General features: G+C 49.8%; 2 protein-coding genes across 6 annotated transcripts in view; both read right to left on the bottom strand.

The window, feature by feature from the left end:
- LOC105186391 (WD repeat-containing protein 47) overlaps nt 1-23,017 on the bottom strand; it is an 80,593-nt gene that overhangs the window by 20,780 nt on the left and 36,796 nt on the right. The window lies entirely within an intron of this gene.
- Nucleotides 15,737-22,022, bottom strand: LOC109504121 (uncharacterized). Its single transcript, XM_019842887.2, has 2 exons — nt 16,644-22,022; nt 15,737-15,817 (listed from the first exon to the last, which is right to left on the bottom strand). Exons 1-2 carry the CDS (start codon nt 17,616-17,618, stop codon nt 15,773-15,775), a joined length of 1,020 nt encoding a protein of 339 aa, XP_019698446.1. The 5' UTR covers nt 17,619-22,022; the 3' UTR covers nt 15,737-15,772.

Raw genomic sequence — 23,017 nt, forward strand, 5'->3', positions numbered from 1 at the left:
TACATTTGTCCTAGTGTGCGCTTTGCGCACCAGCGCCAATCCTGCAAGACGCGCGATAAACCGCCTCCATCCGCTTCTTAGCCGCAAAAGACGTGTATATCAGACGTCCGTCTGATGTACGTGATTGCGGCGAACCAGCTGCTCTGATTCTTTCAGAGAATATTCTTTTTCTCCTATCCCCTCATTTCAATTCTCCTCGGTCGCAGTTGGCGCAACGAGAGATTCGCGTAACCCTGAGAGAGAGAGAGAGAGAGAGAGAGAGAGAGAGAGAGAGAGAGTGAGCGAGCGAGAGAGAGAGAGAGAGAGAGAGAGAGAGAGAGAGAGGAGCGAGAGAGAGAGAGAGAGAGAGAGAGAGAGAGAGAGAGAGAGAGAGAGAGAGAGAGCGAGCGAGCGAGCGAGCGAGCGAGTTCTCCTTGCTCGACTTTTTCCGCTAAATATCGTACGTTCGATACATACTTAGTAAATGCTACATTTACAAAGCCACCTCTGATTGTTCAAGCGATCCGGTCTCCGGTGAAAATAGCTCGCGCTATTATTATAGAGAATCTCAACACACACCATGTAGCTACCGCGTCGCCTGCCGTGCTTGTCGCTCCTCCTCTCTTCGGACCTCCGGCAGACCTTGGCGATTCTCTCGAAGGTGTTGAGCGTCCGCTCATCCGCGTCAACGTCCAACAGGTTCTCCATGGACCTGCGGGTCTGCCGGCACGCGCCTACGCCCTTCGGGCTGCTCCTCTGCAGGTGATTGCCGTTCTCGTCGTGGTAATCGTCCCACTCGCTCACCTCGCTCCTCACGTCCTCCAAGGACCTGGTGCGGCCGACGGCGCACGTGCACGGCGGCACGCTGCTCCTGGTGAGGCCGCCGGAGCTCTTGGCGCGGCCTCTTGCCCGCTCCATCATCATCAGGCCGGGCGGCAACGCCACTGGCGACACTTGCAACGCCGGTGGCATCGCCTGCGGCGGCGGCGGCGGCGGCGGCGGCGGCATCGCGTTCCTGTACAGCGGAGCGAGGTAGTAATAGTCCCGCGACTTGTTGAGGTTAGGACCCATCCGGGCGGGCATGTAATTGTAGTCGGGGATGTGCGGGGTGATCCATTGCGCCAAGGTGTCCAAGGGCATCGGCCGGTAGCAGTAGGACGGCGCTCTGCCGTTCAGGTGGTTCCTGTACATCGGTGGCCAAGGTCGGTGCTGCTTCAGCTCGAAGCGCGGATCCATACGCGGATCCAGCACCCGGATGTCGCCCATGGTCGCTCGCGGTCTCTCTGCTTCTCGTTGCCACCCGGCTCGCTCCGGCGGCCGACGATCGGCCTCGCTTCAGAACACGTCGGGGCACACTGCCATGTCCGTGGGACTGGATTTCTTGCTCTTCGGACGGCGGGTACGTTGTCGTGGGGAATGTAGGTAGCTCTGTGGCTTCGTCGAGCTCTTATCCGATTGCTTTCGGGTTTCCTCTCGTCCAGGTCCAAGTCCCTTGTAACGTTGCTATCGTGCAGATGAGACTTCCCGTGATTCTTCCCGCGGAATTGACGAGCTTTCTCTTGGAATCTCTCTCGGCTGTTCTTCAAGAACAGTTCGTACGCGAACGCGTGATAAGACAGAGAGAGAGAGAGAGAGAGAGGCGCCCGCTGCGAGACGACGAAGAGAACGCCGAGGATCAAGGATGAAAGCGACGGCGCGTTTAGAGAGTTTGGCACGCTCGGTCGGGCAATAGGGAGATTCTGGATTAGAAACGTCTCTCTCTCTCTCTCTCTCTCTCTGTTGAGGACGAGGCGAGGATCGAGAGAAAAGCTCGATCATGCGCGACGAGAGGTTTCGGTTTGGATTTTCACCACTTTCCAGCGCCGCGGACGCTCCCGGGGCGGCGAGCGCGCGAGCCTTGCTCGGATGGAGAGAGAGAGAGAGAGAAGGAGACAAAATCACTGTCCGAGAGAGAAAAAGAGAGAGAGAGGGAGAGACGTGTCTCGATATTCGCCGGCGGGTATTCGTTCCGACACTTTGACACTTCACTTTCCGCCCGACTTGCCTGTCGCCGGACTAATCAACTTCTCGTGTCCTAGGCGGGCACCGCGTTCGTCCTTTTCAGGCCGTCGCTCCCGAGTGGCGATTCCGTGTGTGTTCTGCTCCTTCCGCTCGTGCTCCACGCTCCGTGCGACACTCCGATCCCTCCCGCCGTACCGAAGCCAACACCGAACTCGCTGCGCTCGGTCGGAAACGACCTCGTGCGATCGCGCGAGAGCTACCGCGGAGCACAGCGCGCCCACCTGAGTACGACGAAGGAGTGCATAGACCACGCGAGCGCCGAGAGCCACTATGGTCCGTTGAGAAACGACCCACTTCTCTCCTCCGCCCGAACGAAACCTACCTCGCTCCTCCTCCCCCCCCCTCCCTCCCTACCATCGCGCGGGACTCATCCCCCTTTCTTCGCGCGTTTCGTGCCAAGTGAGAGTCCACCGCGGTTACCGCCGTGGAGGATCCTGAATGCCTCGTCGTCGTCGTCGTCGAATAACGCGAATTTGAGGATTCTCCGTCGGCGACCGGTCGCCGTCTCGCGAGTCGTCGCGACTCGAAAGCTCCAGAGACGGTTCGAAAATTCTTCTCTCGTGCCTGTCGCTCCGTCGCGCGTCATCCGATAACGACCGGGGAATGTGCGTGATCGCGAGGAAATGCTGTCAAACTCCCCTCTCCCCCTTCACATTGTCTTGACCCTTTGAGGCACGTATTTTTCGGAAAATCCGAATCACATGAAAATTTATACACGGGGGTTTCCGGGCTCGCTGATGACGAATCCGTTATCAGATTTTCGAAATGCAAGATGACGGTGATCCAAGATGGTGGTGAGAAATATGAAAAATTAACTAACCGAAGGACACAATGTCGGAGAAATATATTAGGATTCCATGATACGCGCCAAACTTGAATCTGCAATCTTGAACAATGAGCTTTGGACCTCGGATTCGTGATCAGCGACCTTGAAAGCTAACCAAAGTACAATTTCAGCTAATCATATGAGAATTTTCTGATCCGCCATCTTGGAAAATAAATTTTAGAATTCGGACGTCAGATTCGTAATCAGCGACCCAAAAGACCTGCAAATCTTGATCTTGAGCAAAACATTCACTCACAAGACAAAAAGTTCGTGGAAAGTGATTTTTTTCTGTAAAAATGTGTATTTTTCACACTTTGTTTATTTAAATATAAATGGACAACTTATGCAAAACACTATTCAACCCGTCATATACATTCCCATATCATATAAGAAGCTAAAAAACGCAAAAAATCCGACAAGAATCCCATGAAATATGAAATATTTCATGAAAATGTAAGAATAAATAGGTGGTAAATATACTTAGTACCTATTTATACTTACCACTATACCTCGAAGGGTTAATATGATATTTTATTTGCATAAGCGCACAATATTTCATTGTGCAATATTATATTTCGTTACATTGTTTATCGAAAGCGTTGCGCTTATCCCACGCTTCGACATGGAATATTGTGCAAAAAGATTGACTGCGGGAGAAGCGGCGCGATGTGTGCAACAATGTAATGGAAAAGAAACAGTAACATAATGGTAGCTCTCGAGCAAAGAACAATCCCGCGTAAGAGAGCTGCGATTGGTAAGCCGTGATCGATGTAGCAAGAGCGGGTATAAAAGCGCCGAAGAAATGATCCTTTCAACAAGCAATTAATTACGCGTTAAAGACAATGGCGGTAGCGCGATAATTCCCTGTGCGAAGATAAAGAAGAAGAAAAGCAACGAGAGGCTTGCATCTCGCTTAGAAAATATAATGCAGTACGCGATGGAGATCGTGCGAGTGGAGCAACATCGCGGTGGAAAAATCGTGCAATGGAGACGGTTGCGAAAATGCGAGCGATTCGTACTCGCGGAATGACACTTTTCTCAGGGGATCTTACGCGCCAGATTCTCGTGTGAAAATTTGTATGCGTTGGTCGCTTCGTCGTCCCGTTCGAAAATTTTGCGCGAATGAGTTTTGCCTATTTCTCTCTCTCTCTCTCTCTCTCTCTCTCTCTCTCTCTCTCTCTCTCTCTCTCTCTCTCTCCCTCCCTCCCTCTCTCTCTCTCTCTCTCTTCGAGAGCCGCGAGCCGAGAGACCGATAATCTCATCGATCGAGAGAGCTCGATGATGTGCGCGACGGATGCGAGGGAAAAAGAAAGAAAAGAGGGAGCGACCGCATTCGTTTTCCATCCTCTCTCGCTTTCACTGCGCGATCATCTTTTCCAGCGACAACCGCGGGCCCATCCGCTCGGATTAAACTCGCTCGCGAGATAGAAATCGCGTCATTATTCGCAGGAAGTGAGAACACGAAGGTGGGCGTCGAAAACAGCGACTCGCGCCGGTCTCTGCCTGATCGTTTTCAGATCGCGACGCGTACACGCCGCCGCGCCGCCGAGAATATTCAATAGCGTGTATCGTGTCGCAACAGTCGCAAGGTTGCTGCCGTCTTTCTTTCCAACTGCGTGTGCAACGGCAATCTAACACCGGGTTTAACCCTTTAACGCCCGGCTTTTTTAAGAGTAAAAGTTGAGTTTTTTTGAACCGAGACTATTATGAGTAGTGAGAAGCAAAGAATATATCAGAATTTTTATATCTACGGCGAAACTACCTTTCCAAGCAGAAACTACTCCGCAGAAGCGAAAGATACGGCTGATCGGTTTAAAAATTTTTTCTTTGTAGTTTTAATAATTTTATGTCACACCTAATGGTTGGAAAAATTCCTCGAAACATAAAACTCGTATTCAGAACTTGATAAAATACTGACTCTCTCCCGCGGAAAATTTACATTTAGTGACACACTTTCCCGAGCAGAGGAAACACACACACACACACACGTTCGGCAAGCTGCACAATTTTTGTCTCAGGCAGCTTTTTCACCTGTCTGTCGACAACGTCGGGGACAAGGTCAGTTTTGAAGTTTTCTCTCGTTTTCTTCGCGCGCAAACGCTCCGATTAATTTTCCGACATATTTCCATCTCGTGCCGGAGCGTGTTTGCTGCCAACACGACGCAAGCCGCGACGCAGAAAAAAGCCGATGTACTCCAGCCAGCCAAACTTGGCATTTTCCCACTGCATTTTCTTTCGACGCTCTCGGCGTCGCTCCGTGATGTAACGCACAGCCGTCCTTGCTCGCCGCACACTTCTCGATATCTCGGTGCGATTTTGAGAACAAGCGAAAATTGCACGAGATACTCTCTGCACTTGCGGCCTACAAGGCGTCGCGATGAATCACGCCGGGCTCCGCAGTTCTCCGCAGCGCGCCGTATACGTCCCGCTGCTCGCTCGATGCCGTTAATACCGACCGCCGGCGATTCTATCAGTGTTATCGCGCGTCTTATAAATTTCCTCGCTCGGCTGGCTGCATTCGTGCCCCCGGTGTGTCTACTCGAGCAGTCCGCACGCCGAGGCGGTAGAAATTACTATGTTCCACGGGGTGCGTCCTGTGTGTCCCGCGAGCAAAAACTTGCAGGCGAATTCAAGTTTACGTGGCGTTACGCGCGCGTGGAATCGCAGATTCGCCAGCTTCGCGACGGCTCAAATGAACCCTTTGCCGTTCACGTCCGTTCATCATCTTCCGTCGCACATCTTAGATGTTCGACGCCGATATCGCAGCTCGTTGCGGTCGGCCTTAAATGGCGCTTCTTGTTGCCACGGGCTGTTTTCGGAAAGTGTCGCGCGCGATTTACGTCTGACACCTTTCTTCATCGCTCGCGGAGCACACCGCGGCTTTGACGCGCGCGCGATCACATGCCAATTTAATTTTCCACCGCTGCTTTCTCCGATACGCTCCGTTAATGATCCACCTCGATGCGGCAATCCTCCTCTATCTTCTTTTTTCCTCCCCCTCCCCCGCCCTCTCTCTCTCTCTCTCTCTCTCTCTTGCTTTTTCGCATCGCGGGATCGTCGGTCAGTCGCGACGCGACAGAATTTCCTTTCGCCTTTTGCGATAACGACGCGCGCTCGTAAATCGTCCATCGGACGACGAGAGCGACGAGAGCGATCGTCGAGAGCGATTATGAGCACAGCGGGTTTTTCCAGCCGCTTGATAATTTCACTCGCGCTCGACTCGTCAGTTAAAAACGCGCTCCCAGGAAAGCCGCGGGTCGTATAATGACGCCGGTGTCCGGAGTAACCGCGAGAACGAAAGTGGTTCGCGGACCCTCTCGCCGCGTTTCAAAAGTCACTCGAGAGCAGGAGCGATCTACCGCGACGCGGCACGCGAGAGAGCAAGTCGTTTTGATATCTCGATCCGATCGCAAACGACGACGTATCCGCCCGGGGGCGCCTATTTTCACAACACCGATTTTCGACCAATGACTAACGACGAATGGCCATGACTAAGCTCGGCTTTGGTGTAACTGCAACTTTCTACAGTTAAACGTATTATCTCGACATTGACCGTTTTTCTAGCGTGATATAATAAAGCAGCGCCGTTATATAACGCGCCGCAGCCGCGACGCGTTATATATGCTCGATCTATCACCGTTACCGATAGAGATCTGGACACCGTCGCAGGCATCACGAATAAGGCAGGAGGAGGAGATTTGCCCGGACGGGACGGGACGGTCGAGCTCGAAATCAACGGAAATTGGGTCGGGCGAATAATCGAGTGTATAATCGAGTCTCAGTCAGACGACAGACGACATCTGCGCGTTTTAGAGAAAGTGTCGCGCGATACGAAATGCGAATTCTCGTCGCGATCCATCGGCGACGCGATTTATCCCAGCTGTGACGGGCAGAAGTGGATCGAGAGATATCTTTTCCTTTTCATCGCTCCGCGGAGATCGGTCCTCGCGCGCGACTGCTCGGCAAGGTTCGCCCGAATGCCGAATCGAGCTGTGTGTGTGTGTGTGTGTGTGTGTGTTGGTGCTTTCCATGCGGATGTGGATCGCGAGAAAACGAAATCCGGAACGAGCGTTTGTTTCGGAGACAATGACGCGTCTCGCGTCAAACTTGTTTCGCGATGAAACCGAGGGTGAGCCGCGAAAACAGTTCTGATCTGATTACGCGCGGCACGTCGGGCGACGGAAACGTGGCGGCGAAAATGAGATCGATCGAGAAACTCTGCAGCGCTCTGCAGGGACGTCCGATTCGATTTTTTTTCTCGATTCGTCTCGAGCGTTGCTTGCAGTTTCGATCTTCGGACTTGATCAACTTGATGGCAAAAATAGTTCGTTCGAGTGAAGAGATCGCGAACGAGTGGCCATTAGCTTCGGCAAATGTCCGGCCGAAAATTTCTCTCAATTTTTTTATTCCCCTCACATTCCTTTGTCGCTTGTTGTGCGGGTCGCTTGACCGAGCAATGGATAACACTGAGTAATAACAGAACGGTAACGTAAATTTTTTTCCTCTCGCAAAAATAGCCATTGCTTCCTCTGTAAATGGTTCTCTATAAATCAAAGGTTTCTCCAATTTCTCTTTTTTTTTTCTTTTTTCTTTTATATTCCTCACGTGCGAATCATTTGGCTCTACATTGGATATTATTGGGTTAACGATGGGATGGAATACGCATATATTTTCGCCAGTTGCTTCTCCCCTGAGAAAAGGAGCGGCCACCTGAGAAAGCGAGCCATCTCTTGCCGCAGCGAATCTCTCTCAACTCAAGGATACGTATTTTACAAAAATACGCGAAATTTATTCTCCTTCCCACGACTCTCGTCGATACATTCTCCTACTCGTCAAGCCCGATTAGTGATTTGTCGGGAAAATCGCGACGGCGGAAAACTTCACGTTGAAAGTAAAAATCGCGCGATAACGTCGTCGCAGCAACGATCGACTTCGTCGCGGATCGCCGCCACGGCTGTCATAAACGCGAATGGAAATTACTTAATATCGTCACGCGTGCCAGTCGGGGCAACCTTTTCATTTGGTACGACCATCGATAACTGACACTTGGGATCGAAAGACAGCTTATCGATTCCGTAACTGGATGCATTCCGACGCAGGTGAGCATTTTAGCATGTTCGCGCACACCCGTCCGTCGCGCTTGCCGCTCAAGAAGCCGCCATTCGCGCAGCGCGCGAGCGGCGCGAATGGAAAAAAGAAATGCGAAAGAAAAGAAACACAACCAGTTCGGCGGAAAAAACCGCTTATTCCGCTTGCGTAACGTGTTATACCGGCCGATACACTTCTTTCGGAGTTCGTCGCGCGGAAACGAAAAATGAAACATCGAGCGTGCGACCGGATTGCCGGTCGTGTCGTGTAATGCGGCACTGTTAAAAATATTAATAACAGGTTGAGAGCGGTGCCTGTCACGAAAATGGGCGGACCGATAAGCAGCGTAACGAAATGTAAACCGTGCATTACAGCGCGTACACGCGCCGTGCTGTAATTATTCCGTACGTCCGGTCCTGGCTACGCCAGGCGTACCATGACTTAACCCGCCTGGCACGGTGTGTGTGTGTGTGTGTGTGTGTGTGTGTGTGCGCGCGCCGAAAAGAAAAAAATACCATCGAAAGTGACACCACGGCGTGGAAGGTGGAGCAACGGGGCTTTCACACGGTCCTGGATGATGTAGCTTTTGCGACGAGGACTCTGTACCATCAACGGGGAGCTGACGCGCGCGCTGCATCTGTCCGCCATTCTGTCTCACGATGCGAGGACATTTGCAAGTTTTTATCGAATTTTTATCCAATGCAACGCGACAACAGGCCTGACGCGACAACCGCGATCTCAGCTGCACTGGAATTTTCTCTTTACTCTCTTAGCTCTCTTGGTGCTCAAACTTTTGCTGCATATTTTTGACACTTACACACCTCTACGTTATATATATTTTAAATACAGATGATCTTATGAATTACATTACGATTGATTACGCAGGAATAAAAACTGTCAAGTGCCGCACAAACAATTAGACAGTCAACTTGACGCGACTGCTGTTTCAGACTTAGAAATCGCAAGAAATAATTACAGTTGTAAGCAGTGGAAAGAAACAAGTGACAAGGTACACGATAATTACAAGACGAGATAAGTATTCGGCGATAAACGACGAACAGCGCGAGTGTCTCCCAGTTTTCCCTACGTCGCTCAAAAAAATTCAGCTTGTTGAAAGAAGGTACCATTGAGTTTATCGATTTGTCGTACACGCGAAGAGAGATAATCACCGCTCTCCCGCCCTCCCCCCTCCCCTCCCCCGCCCCCACGACCTGAATGCCGCGCACGTCGCCTTTGGAAAAATTCGCGAGTATCGCGAGACACACCGCTGGGAGAAAAGATCACGTCGACCTTGCGGCAGTCACAAGAAATTTACAAGAAAATGGATGTCCATTAGATGCGCCTGGTCGAGTTTGCATCCATCAGCGCGAAGATCACGACCCACATTTCTCGGTGATAAATTCTGTTACAGTATTCGCTCACGTTTCGCCCGTCGATCATGCATTTGCAAATTTCTCTCGCGCATGAATGACAGAAAAAAACGACCGACTCTCGCGGCGCGCAGGAATTACCGCGGCTATGTGGAACCGAGCAAGCGGAAGCGGAAAAAATCAAGAGGACACTCGGAACGTTGATAACGCAGAGCGCTCTTTGGAGCGCGAGCTGCTCGAGGTGAGATCTTCATCGAGAATCGACGAGGTAGAGAGTCTAGAATCATTTACCGTCGTCGTTTGGCGCGTTTGCCAGGATAACGCAGATTTCTGTTTTACCCGCACCAGAGAGCGGTATTTACAAGTCACGCACCGGGTATGCCGAGGTATCAAGAAAGCCAGCCGACGGGTTTGAGAATGCATTTCGGAGAGTAACAAAGACGCGTCTGTGTAAAACGGAGAAAAATACTTTCGTGTTCATAAAGATACCCAAGATAGATTGAGGAGATTTCACACACACACACACACACACACACACACATATTGAGTCTTTCGTGTTATTTACATAAAACTTGAAGCTTTCGCAATGGATTATTTTGATTAGATGTTTTAATTGAATTAAGAAATGTTTTAATTAATAAGGATTTTTTTAAGATGAGGATTTGATTCGCGATTTATTATTCGAGTAAATTGCATATTCCTACTGATGCAATCAATCGCAATTCATAATTTTATCTATATATTTAATCATGGCATTCACAAACTTCAAGTTTCGCCGGTGTTCGCGCGATCACTATGGCACGCTGCTATTATTGCGCTCCAACGGCGATATTCAAGTATAACCGGAACGTCGTTATTCAGATGATGATTATCGTGTGCGTGCTTTGACGCCGCCCACCGGGGCCGGGGAAACTGAATAATCGTTTCGGCAGCAACAAGCGAATGATCGACTACGACGTCATTAGCAATGTAAATCATCTCGTTTCTCCGCGCAGCAGTAGCGTTACCAGAGCGAAATGAATAATTAAACATAACATATTTATTTCGCACACATTACCATACGCAATTAATAATACAATCGCACATTTTGATGTTTATTCACGCCATTGCGATCTCGATTATCGTGATTGTCTCGTCGCGAGATAAATCCGAGGAAAAACGGCTCGGCCGGGTTTTTTGGCGGTCCGAGGTCCAGCCAAAAATGTCATCAGTGACCAACGAGAAGCAGGACAGCGTGGTGTCCAGTCGAGAGGGTGAGGAGAATCGGAAAGAGACGTAAACAGAAGGAAGGGAAAAAAGGGGGGAACGAAAATATCTTCTCCATGGGCGTTGTCGGGCACGTTGGCGAGCAAAAGTGCAACGACGACCCACGCGAATCGCCGTACATGGAAATCCACTGACCGACGAGTTATTACCGATGACGAAAGAGGATAATCTGCATCTACATACAACTTTACAGAAGAAACAGCGGTCGGTTGTAAAAACATGTTTGTTCCGCTGAATAGCGGAGCACCGCGTAGCCGCTGCTATTAACGCTAACTTAATGGACGCCCCAGTCGTATAAATACATCGGTATAATTCGCCGGAGGTTCTAACGTTACACAAAGCTCATGGCGGAAACGTGACGTTGCGGTAATTACCGACCGATAACGCGAAGACCGACGTAATTACCGAAGGTAACGTGTAACGAGAGCGCATTCCGCGATTTCCGCGCGAAATAGACAGGCGTGTTTGCTCCGACCAATCGAACGCGTCTTATCGTCGGCGTGTCTAATCACAGCGAAGCTGTGATTAGACACGCCTGTCGTATTTGGCGAAAAGAAGTCTTCGTCGCGCACCATGACCGTGACAGACCTCGCGTAGCTCGCCGTTACGGCAAAATTCAAATGTAGGAAACGCTCGATTTCGCAAAAATGCACGCGTGCGAAGATGGTCGCTCACATACAGACGACTTTCACCAAATTAGCAAACACTTCGCGTCGAGCGAGTCTACCACCTGCGTTGTGTTTCGAAAAGTCTCATTGAAGACTGCCGAAGAACGCGAACTCGGGATTTTGCATTTTGTGACAGATAATCTCGTGCGCGAGATTATTTATCGGCTCTGTGAAAAAATTATCCATCCTATAGTTTATCTTTCGAATTATGAAGTGTACATTCCTACGTTCAAAGGCAAAGACACAAATTTGTCGAGTATATTTTTGCATGTTTAAAGTACTTGTGTTTCTTCGCGCGCAATTTAGGTGGAACGCCTTGGGATATAAATTATCGGGGGACTCGATGATATCCGAAAAATCGTTAAAAACTTTCAACGACGCCATTCCATTAACGCGAACTGAAATTTGATTTCAGAGCGTAATAAGTGGGCGAGAATTCGGCGGGCATAATTTGCATACTAACGGACCGCGATAAATTGCTTTATTGTTCGTCGGGAGCGCAGCAGGCGCCGCTCGCCAACCACGCAGAAACCTTTTTCGTCTACTTTATTAGCGGCGCCGATTATCGCGCGAGTTTAAACGAGCGTTTGGTGGACCCTCGTTTGTCCGTGGTCTTAATCGCGTTATTCAGTTAGCCAATAGTGGAAAGAACATCGCGCTAAGATAAATGTCAAAGGCGCTTTCGGAAGAAAAAGTTGTGTGCGAAGTGATGCTGCAATTTTTCAACAACATTATGAAACACGATCTTTCTTAAAATCATTCTCACTGAAGTATCAAACCACTCATCGCTTTTTCGACGATTATGTTCTTTTTTAACCAGCTATTCCTCAAGAAAGGATATACAGAGATTTCAGTTTCAGTTGAGTCAGTCTCACCAAGAATTCCAGAAAATCGTCACTACCTGCGTCCGCGAGAGTCTCATAGGCGACGTGATTTTTCCACAGCAGATCAATTCAAGGATCAATTTTTTCTCAAAAAACGGTAAAGTCCGCGTGACTAGGACGATAGTCGCGTCCTACGGAGAGTTTTAGGAACTCGCGACGAATTAACACGCAAGTCGACCGACTGACCGACCGGTGGCTAACTGTATAACCGTGAATAGTCCTCTACCTATTTGAACCGAGTGGGACAGAACATGGATCTTCAATCTCGGAGAGCACGAGAACACGCACAGTCCTCCGAAGCCGGGCGGGAAGACAACTTTCAATTTCTTTATAGACACCCGAATGAATAGCCTGAAAAATTGCCGGGAATCCCGCAGACCTCCTCGATTTGAATAACCGCGAGTCAGTCCGGTCAAGGATTAATAAGCAAGCGAGCAATTTGCCCAACGAAATAAAGCGGGCTTAGATTTTCCAAATCACTCCGTATCGGTCTCCATATTTTGCTTCTGCAGTTTCTTTTTCAACAGGTAGCGGTCCTGTAAACGCGAGACGTTTAAAGAAAATTCGTGGATGTAACAAGTACTTCTTTGCACCTGATAATTCGACGAATCGATGATGAAAGAAACCGTCGAGAATATCATCGTTATCAATTATCGTCGCTTTTTGTAAAGTCCGCGCGACCGTTACGCTCATTATTACGGCCCACTTGAATGTTCGCCTCAAGCGCGAAAGGAAAACTCTTGCGATATCGCGAGGATGACACGCAGTGACACGCGAAGCGCATTACCCGCCGCGGGTCAATTTTGGCCGGTTTGTGTGCCAATGAACGTCAATTTTTTATAACGGTACCGCCGGCGATCGGTCAATCATCTCGGATGTCGTACCGTGAGACGGAACGGTTCCGGAGCCGTGTGACACGCGGAAAATCGCGCGTGCTCACCGACCGTAAAGTCGCGTGTAGGTAGGTAAAGCATATCGTGCTCGCGGAACACGTGCGACGCAGGCCGAGCGGAGGAATTTCGGCACCCCGCGTGGAATAAACTACTCTGTGGTATCCGAAAAAAACGAAAAAAAAAAAGAAAACACGCGTCGAGCGACTTGACTCTACGTCCTCCTCTTTCTCTCCCTCCCTCCCCCTCTCTCTCTCTCTCTCTCTCTCTTTCTCTCTCGCTCTCTCTCTCTCGCTCTCTCGCTCTCTCTCCTCGCCGGTATTTTCTTCACAAACTTGATACGCTAACATGTAACATCTTTGGCTAACATTAAAGAGAAATATCGGAAAAGTGGAATACGGTTCTCCCTCGAGTTTTCTTTCTTTTTTTTCGTCTTCGATTTTGTCGCTATAAATAGCGCAGTTATTTTACGACAAATCACAACAACGACGCGAAAACGATGAAAAAGCAAACATTGGCTAAATGAAATTTTTCAACGCGACCACCGTGAAGTAGAAATGTGCGATGGAATTCATATCGTGTAGCGATAACGCCAATTGAATGTATTTGGCCGGTTTTTGCAATATCACAAAAAACACGCGGGAGAGTAAATATAATTGGAGGATATATATTTATCCTCTCGAGACTGTATGTATATTGTTTAAAAAACGCTCGTTGATTCGCGTCTCTCTCTCTCTCTCTCTCTCTCTCTCTCTCTGTCGAACGATCCGCCAGTAAAAAGGGAGAAGTCCGGGTATCGCGCGAGTCTCTCGAGTGATCATTGAAAGGAGCAAAATGTCGATTGCAGCATCCGTTATGTAAATTGAATTAGTTTAATGATGCAATAAGCCACTTTTAAACTCTCGCGTTCGGAAGCGACCATATCGAGCGCGCCGACGTGGATCACGCATGCGTATGCATGCGTGATTTCCGTTTACACAGAAAAACTGTGCGTTGATCGATGGACGGGGGGAGGCAGGGGGAGTCCGGCAAAAATGTGAATTATGAACCTGGCCGGAGCGAGCGTAGGCTACCGCTCAGGGCCGAGAGCCGCGCGTAGGTGCGTGTCAGGTTACACCTGCGGGCAACACGTTTCAGGAAATGCGCGAAATACCTGGGCTACGGGACGAACGAGTCGAGCGTACCCAGAACAAAGTATTCTATTTGCGAAGTGATTTTTCCCACAGTCTCATATTCTAAGCGAAGCCTTTTGCAGAAAAAAAGATATTCCTCCTCTTTCTTCGATAAAGCGAACCATTCGTTAAAAATTTATTAGATATTATTCCAACTGTTTCTCTCTTATTTCAGGAGGATTTCCTCTTGTAATTAATTAATTTTCTTCTCATATGAAAAACACCCGTTTACACAATCTATTACAAGAAGTTGAATAATATATTCTTTCTTCAACTGCGTTTCATACAGTTGGTTATGATGAACATCTTTGTAGCTATGAAGTTCGTAATAAAACTTCTTAGAAATTTACTTGTTACGATAATTTTATTTTATTCGTGCCTACTTGTTGCAGAACTGGAGCCGAAATATATATCTATATATATATATATATATATATATACATATATTACTTTTCGCTATACATTATCATGATTTTTACAAATTAATTAATTAATATAACCAGTAAGAATAAAGTACAGTAAGAATAAATAATAACCCTTTTAAAACAAATTAAGTAATCTGTGTACAAGAGAAAATTTCTATTAAAATCAATAAGATTTGCATTATACATACAACATCTAATCCCTCCAACTTCAAGAATAATCTGTTTGTAATACTTTCCTCTTAATCTTGGAGGAATCCTCTTGAGGCCATATATAAGAATAGAATCCTCTAAAATTGAGATGATTCCGCTTGTTCTGAAATTACTTTTTTTTTTTTGGGTGTGATACCGTAACGATGCAGAAGCCCGTGCTCGTTGAACAAAGGCGAAACGAACGAGTTTCAGCTCCGACACATTATCGGCTTATCCTCGTTGTGTCCGCAACAACAAGCAGAGTGCGGTAAATATTTGCGCAGCGTGCCAATTTTAGCTGTACCCGTGTGAGACGACGATCGTTCGACGATAATTATCAAGCGACAATATGTAATTAACACGACGATCCTCGCGAGTGGAACCCACGATCGGCCGAACCCCGGTCGGATGAAACACGTATTTTCCCTATTTGTCAGCGAAACGCTATCGTAACGTTTCGATGACTAACCGCGCGACACTCTCATACCATGCAAGGCACGCCGCTGACGTAAGCGCGTACCAGAATTGTTCGCTCCCTCCACCCCCCCTCCCCTTTCCGTGCCCCAAACGTGCGTACGTAGAATTAACTTCTTATCGACGCGATCGATAAGACTCGAAATCACCGATCGATCAATCCGCAAATAAACATCAATCGGCTCAAAAATGTGTTCTTGGAGACAAGTGGAGTTATTAATATACAAAACGCAATATGTGTGGTCTCCGAGTCGAAGGTACACACACGTCGAAGGAATGACGCGAAAGTGGATTCGGAACATCGTGTGGTAAATATGCAAGAATAACAATTTACGAGTCGCATATAAATAACATGCCCTACGATTGTAAATTTTATCTTTCCTCTACGTTACCGGTTAACTTGTTCGTTACAAGTTCGCCGCTGGCTGCGTATAATCGTTCTGCTTTTTTTTTTCATTCCGCTGTTTCTATCTCTCATCTTCATTCTCTTCCGTTCGTTTGCGCCGAGTGAGGATTATCCCGTTTCTGAATAAATAAATAAATACGCTCTCTTAGCGATCTCGATCTTCGACTTTCCGCTAGATCGCGATATAGTTCCGACTCCGCGCAGGGTTTCTTCGTAGCGTGCAGCGTCGCGCGCGATTTAAGCTGCACCACACACCGGTTTCGCCGTATCCTGCGCCGCAAAGGATTAGTCCGCAAGATTCGACAGGTTTTCAACCGCTCGGCTCCGCTCTCGTCGCGTCGGAGAGCGAGTTACCGCGCGTAACTGTTCCGCGGATACGTACGTTTCACATCCGACCGCATAGCTAATATTTAGCGTGCGCATTAACGGGCCCCCCGAGGTTTCTCACGCGTCAGCAGAGTCAGCGGAGTCCGCAGCTCTCGTGTGCAGGATGATCGCCTAACAAGGACCGATCAATTTTTACCCGCTCTCGCGCGCGACACAATCCGGCCCGGCTGGGTTTCTCTCTCTCTCTCTCTCTCTCTCTCTCCGGCGCGGCGGGGACTGACATATTTTCCCCTTGTCACTCGTGGGAAACCGACACAATGCGCGCGCGTGTGAACGCCACGACGTTTACGCAGGCAGACATCGACGTTTCCTGCGACGGTCGGTAAAAAAGCGGAAGAACCTGGACTCGTTAACCTGGTCGCGCGGATGATCGCAGCGACGTTCGCCGCTCGATCCTCGTCGTAATCCATACGACTCGCGCTGCTGTGACCGCGCGCGCGCGTCATTAAAGTGCGACATGATCGCACGAGGCTTACTCAGCTCTTCCACTTATCGCCGGTGGCATCATCGGGCCTTTCACGCCAACTCCCTCCGGGCGGGTAAACAAGACTCCATTACCTGATCGGCTCCGTTGTCGAAGCTTCCTTCCTCCCAGATCGGATCGTCCCATCCGCCCGAGGAGCCGGAGGAGCCCCTTCGATCCGGATCCCATGAGTTTCTCTTCAGATTCTCCAGGGAATCCGTGGAGAGTCTCCGCCGGTCGTACGCCGAGCCCTTCCTACCGGCGGGAGGAATCGCGGATTTGCAGTCCTTCTTCATGATCGCGCTCGCCGATGTTGGCCCGCCGCTCAAGGTCACGTTCAGATTGCCGCGCAGGTTGCCGCTGGAGCCGGCGAGGCAGCTCTTCAGGTTCCCGTTGGAGCAGCTGCGCGCCTTGAGCTCGCCGGGCTTCGACGAGCTCAGGCCGGCCCTCAGACTCGCCCGGCTGGCGTCTGCGGGGCTGGTGAACAAGCTTGCCAAATTCGGAGCGGCATCGCGCCTCGTCGTCGCCGGTCGCTGGAGATTCGTCATCGACTTTGCCACGTAATCCCGCCTCAGCGGGGAGTTGTAATTCGACATGGTGTCTTTCCTCAGGCAACCCATCGAGCGACCGATGGGGTCTCTTCGCAGGGCCGATCCGCCGATGGTGTTGGGGAACGTGTCTCCCCTCTTGGTGTGATTGATGGCGCTCATGGACGAGCCCAAAGGATTCTTCCGCAGGGTGCTGGGGAAGGTCGAAGGGTGCAGCTCTTTCCTCGAGGATGACGGGCCCAGGGAGCCTCTTCCGTTGGGCGACGTGGCACTGTAGACGCGGTGAGGCTCGTGGTGGCGCCCGAGGGAATCTTTCCTGGTTTGGTGCACGTTACCGAGGGAACCTCTGCGACTCCAGCAGTTCTCCTTCGCGTGTCTGCCGTGGATCTCGCAGCATTTGTCGATTTTGATCTCGTGCTTGATCAGCTCGGGATGATTGTGCTGCAGCTGCTCCAGCTTCACGTCCCTGAAGAGGGCCTCGAGGCGGCGTATGGCCGCCTGCTGATGCGCCGATGTCGACATCGCGTTGTTGTCGTGATACGCGCGAGGAGAGAATTCGTTCTCGCGCCGCGAGATCGCTCAGAGACTCTCGCTCTCCCTCTCCCTCTCCCTCTCCCTCTCCCTCCGTCCCTCTCTTTCTCTTTCTCTCGCCGGAGGCTCGTGGACCTTCTCTCGACGGAGCGTCTAGCATTCGACCTTGCGGGTACACGGCTTCGACGCTTCGTTTGTACACCGCATAATCGTCCAGCCAGACGCCAGCCTATGTCTAGGAATTCGTTCGTAGGATTGTCTCTCGGTGCCCGGTGACTGTCACGGCTACCAGGGTGCTGATCAGCTGAAGCCTCCCACACCAGCCTGCGACAACTCCACACGAGAGACACTTCGTGTTGATCCGAATGTTGAATCAAGCGTGCATTCGAACGTAATGCGATAGCGCTCGCTGCGTTGTACCGCAATGATAATCACCGGTATTCGGCTTCGGAATGTTATCCCGAGGCCTCCCGCGCGATTGTCCTCGTTTTTACCTCTGGCTAAACGAACCTCGTGTCCAATTCGCGCTCGACTTCGAACGTGAATCCGCCGTTGTTATTTCAGCCGGAGTCGACGATCGCTCGCGTTGGGAGATCCTCCCGTCCTCAGCGGACGTAGGGTTTACGTCGACGACGTAGGCTTGCTTGCCGTGATCTCTCACGGGAAGTCCCCGGTGTCTGAAGTCGTCCGACGAATCACGCGGGTCTTACGGGTGCACAGGTCGGCACAGGTGTTACAATTCCGCAATTGATCAGTGTTCGGTCGACTCGACGACACTCCCGACGCTCACTCGCCTCGATGTATCGCCAAGTGCAGAAGACGTCGCGGGATTTTGGTCTTCCTTCGCGGCTCGTTGAGCGACCGGCATGCTGCACGACAGCATGCCACGCTGCTGCTGCTGCTGGTGGGAGCACGCGCGCCCGCGCGCGCGCGCGCGCGCGCGAGATCCTGACTGTGTGAGAACGCGTGTGCGTCGTAACACACGTCCGATGAGGTACTGGGGTACCGCGGAACGTGAGAGACGCGCTACCTCGAGAGGAGTTCTCTCGAGGTAGCGGATCCCCACCAGGCGCCGGTGCCATTCGTAAAGGCGAAGTGTCCATATTAGGTCAAACCTTATGGGTTTGTCGCGCAAAACTGCCAGGGCGAGCACATCGATGTGACCCTGACGCGCCGCGGAATCAGGTCGCGCGTGCGAAACGGCGCGTCGCGATTATATGGGAGCCGGTTCGCCAGCGTGACAAACGATGATGCTCGCTGTGTGACGCACAGCGGAGCAACCCGCGGCGCGACCTCCTCGCCGAGGAAACGCCGCGCGGTTTTCTTCTTCACGAGGAGCAGCGTGCGCGCTCGCACGCATTCGCTGAGCATTGTGTGTATTCTGTATCGTATGGACTTTTTATCTGATCCTTAGAGGGTTACCGAGATGACCTCTCGGAGCTCGGGTCAGCTCTTGTAATCGCTCGAGTGGCGAGCAAACAATAGTAGAGCTTTTCTTTGGAAACATTTCAGCGACCTTTGGAGCGAGGTCAAGCGGATGGAGGTAGATAGTACGGAGAGAGATAGCAGAGAAGAATCAATCGAGCAATTCGATGTAAAATGCATGCGATGTTTGGTATGCGCGTGTAAAGTGCGTCACGGCGGAACAAAGTAATGTAATCGGCGATTCTACCAGAACGGGAACGACTGCGGGGTACGGAAGAAGTGGTTCTCTGGCAAAGCGCACACGGTACGGTTTTGGTCGGCCGTGGCCGACTGACTCCTCGTCTCCGTGTGAGGAACGCGAGGAGAAAAAACATTTGTATCGCGGATCGTTACTGGAACTAGAATGGAAAATGACTCACTCACCCGCTCTCTGTCCAGGCAGATGGTAGCTCGCGCGCGCGCGCGCAACGCGTACCTTTCAAGATTGTTCTCTGGTTAGCACATTCTAAACGAACTGTGATACCGTCATCGTTTGAATGGTAAATCAAAACACTGTGACAGACGAGCAAGGAAGCAACATTAAATCCGTAATATGCAATACGACTTGTTTCCGGCAAAGGGAACGGGATAAAAATCGAGAGTGGAATTTTTTGAATCAAGGCAATTTTTGCTGGCGATGTGAAGTGAGATTTTTTCTTTTCACATCTCGAAGTTCGCGTATTTTTGTCGCAAACCAAGGGAATACGTCGGTCAAATATCCGGGACTCATTTGAAAGCATTGTTATTCACCGGGATGATTGGCTAACGCCATCTATTCTCGATCAACGAGGCGAGATAATGCACGCTGGCTTGGGTATAGTATCTGGCGAACGGATACGTGTTCCTCCGCGCGATCGACAAGATGGAGCTGCAATTGCGTTCTCTCTAAAGTCCCTGGATCAAGGTATAAAGTACCGCGATCCATGAGACTCGATATAAGTATAAAAATTTGGATGGATTGGCCGAAATGGCGTTAAAGAAGTGTACATAGTGCAACTTTCACAATTTACGTATTTACACATTAAGTGTAATTTAACCTGCAAATAATTGTTGTCGGGTTTGACAATGCTGCCCTTGTAACGTCGATCATTCGTTGCACTGCTGACGACAGATTTATACTCTTATACGCCATGTTAGATGCAATTTCCAACTTTTCTTCAGCAGCATGGTTAACTGGGAGATGAAACCGAGTTAAGTGATATAACGCGAACATCATTGTATCACTCAACAGGTGCGTTGTTATCAAAGATTAAACAATACTTCAAACATTGTTACAATCCTCCAGTAATGGATTGCAAGAGCGATTTTGTTTACCACACTGCCATAACATTGTTTTTAAACTGCTGTAAACTTGAAAACATTTGTGACAGCACGTATCACTTCTCGCTATCAGAAAGGATAATTCGACCGTTCAGCAGCAAACTATAGTACAGTAATGTAATAGTAGAAGCGCTGCGATGAGATCTTACGTTAACAAGGCCCAAAAGATATCAATAAAAACATTTATTTAATATCACGAATTAATATCACAATTTTCCTATTTTATTTGCAAGATAGCATATCTGTGCGTTTTGAGTGTGCCTCAAACTCAAATCAATCTAGGGTCTTTAGTTCTCTCGCCGGACGCAATACGCGGGCCGCGCGAGATATAATCTCCACAGATCAAAATCGCGATACAATAGAATGTTCAAGTTGAACAGTCAGATTTGTTATTTAACGAGTGTCAGAGACGAAAAAGCATGCGAGTTATCGCTGTATTGCCGAAACCAACACAGCTGAGATCCTCAGCTCAAATCGCTCTCCACGTGAATATACGAGGTTTGTGAGTATCAACCAAAACTTTACACACACACACACACACACACACCCACACACGCAAAGACGCGCGGTGCGTGCCTTTGCTCAACACATCGCGGCTCGATCTCTCTTATAAGTACGTCACGTTTCACATCAGGAAGACCGATGCGCGGTGTTTACTCGGGATCGTCACGAAGCGACGCTGCGATCATGAAAATTCAATCGCGCGGAATGCAACTTTCGTACAGCGACACAGCTGCCGGGAGTCACGTATTCTCGGCGGGAAAACGCGCGAGCGTATCTGCGGGTTATCGAGTTACCCGGCCTCTCCGTGAGGCACCTACGCGAAGGCGCGGTGACCGATTCCGGCTCACCTTGACGACGGCAGGTAAATAGCTATTTCGCAGCTCAACAAAGGGTATACATATGCCCTTTTGCAAAAGCGACACGCGCGCGCAAACACGAGTGTCGTGTTACACTGCCATGGCTGCGCGAGTGTCGCTCGCGGTCGTTTTGCGTCTATCGAAGCGCGCACCCGCGAATTCCCCGCCTCGAGAGAACGAGGAGCACACTCTCGATTCATTCGCGTCTGTTTCCCCGACTCGGACTCCGCAGTAACCCTGTGCGATATAACAGCGACCGTGAAATCACTTCCACGCGCAATCGTTGCGCGCGTGATTTTATCGAGCCGTCATCGAGCGCCGGGAAAGCTCGGAAAAGTGCCCACGCGGCGGCCACCATTTTCGTGGCGACGGGGTGATGCATCTTCTAATTGTGCGACGGCGACGTGCTCGACGATGATGAACATCGGCGCGCTCTCGTGCGTGTGTAATGGATTTGCATTTGTCAGAGCTGCGCCGCGCAAGTGTGCGCGGCATTATCTTAACGTCGCGCGAGAATGAGCATTAGAATTTCGAGTGTAGGTGTCCGCGCGGAGGCCGTTGTGGTTTGTCCGAGCGGGAATGTTTGTCGCACATCGCGGAATCCTGTTTTCCAGTCGATTTGTAATCGTTTTAACAATTATATTCGATTTGGGAATCGTTTGACCCGGGCGTTTCATTTCACCCAGAAGACGTCGACGTCTTTCGAAAATTGGCAAGAAATTTGGCGCGAATATTTGTTTTCCCTGTTAAACTCCGATTCGTAAAAAATTATCAAATTCCTTAAGAAGAAATAAAAAGATCTTATTATTACGTAAAAAAAAAAAAAAAAAAAAAAAAAACAAAATTCGAATTTCACATCATGGAATTTCCACCGGAGAGAAACTGTCCGCAGTTGTGGATTTGGACGAAATCGAGCATCAGCTGATCTGTCATCGTATTTGCGACGCGTGCGAATCGCGAGCGCGAGACGTAGAACGCGCTTGAATACTGATCAAGGTGTGTCGACGTGAACATGTTTCGCGAACCGACGCGCAATTTTCGTTAAATTGATCGTGCAAAGGACAAACGAGCGAGGCCGACGAGGCGGTAGGAGCCGTGCAAGACCGCCGACGTAAGGCTTGCAAGGGCGCGACGTTTCGATCTTCCTTACGGCCGGAGTTTCCGCGGCTTCCCGACGGCAGCGTGTAATATATCGCACAGCGCGCGATAAATAAAAGGATACGCATAGCATAGTGCTGTCGTGCCGAGCCCTCGCGACGCAAATGACAAATAAGGGGCTCGAAACGGTAAAGTCGCCGGACATGCCGCGTCAGTATGCGCGGCGCGAGAGTCGCGATCGGAGAATCGACTTGAGGAGTTTAGGAGAAGTCAATGATGCAGCAGCGGGAGTTATAAAATGCGTCGCGCGCAGCCATGGTTACCCACACCTAGCCTGACGTCATGGCACTTCCGCGAAATTACGACGATTACATAATGCATATCGTGTTATTAATATCGAGACTGCTGATTTTAGATCAGCAATATTTTGTTCCGAGCGGATCAACTTTGGATAAAAGCTTTCGGTCCCGTTACTTAACATCCTTTCACTCGGACTTTGTCTCTTTGATAATCAGCGACAGTGAATTACGTCGTGAATCGTGGATGCGCGAAAGCCTGACTGATTTCGTTGTATTTCTTATACGGATCACTTTTATATCTCGTTCCTATGTCCCCGGCTGTTTACAATGAATCTGCAGTAGGAAGGAT

The sequence above is a fragment of the Harpegnathos saltator genome, unplaced genomic scaffold (assembly GCF_003227715.2).
Source record: "Harpegnathos saltator strain DR-91 unplaced genomic scaffold, Hsal_v8.6 scaffold515, whole genome shotgun sequence".
Taxonomy (NCBI): Eukaryota; Metazoa; Arthropoda; class Insecta; order Hymenoptera; family Formicidae; genus Harpegnathos; species Harpegnathos saltator.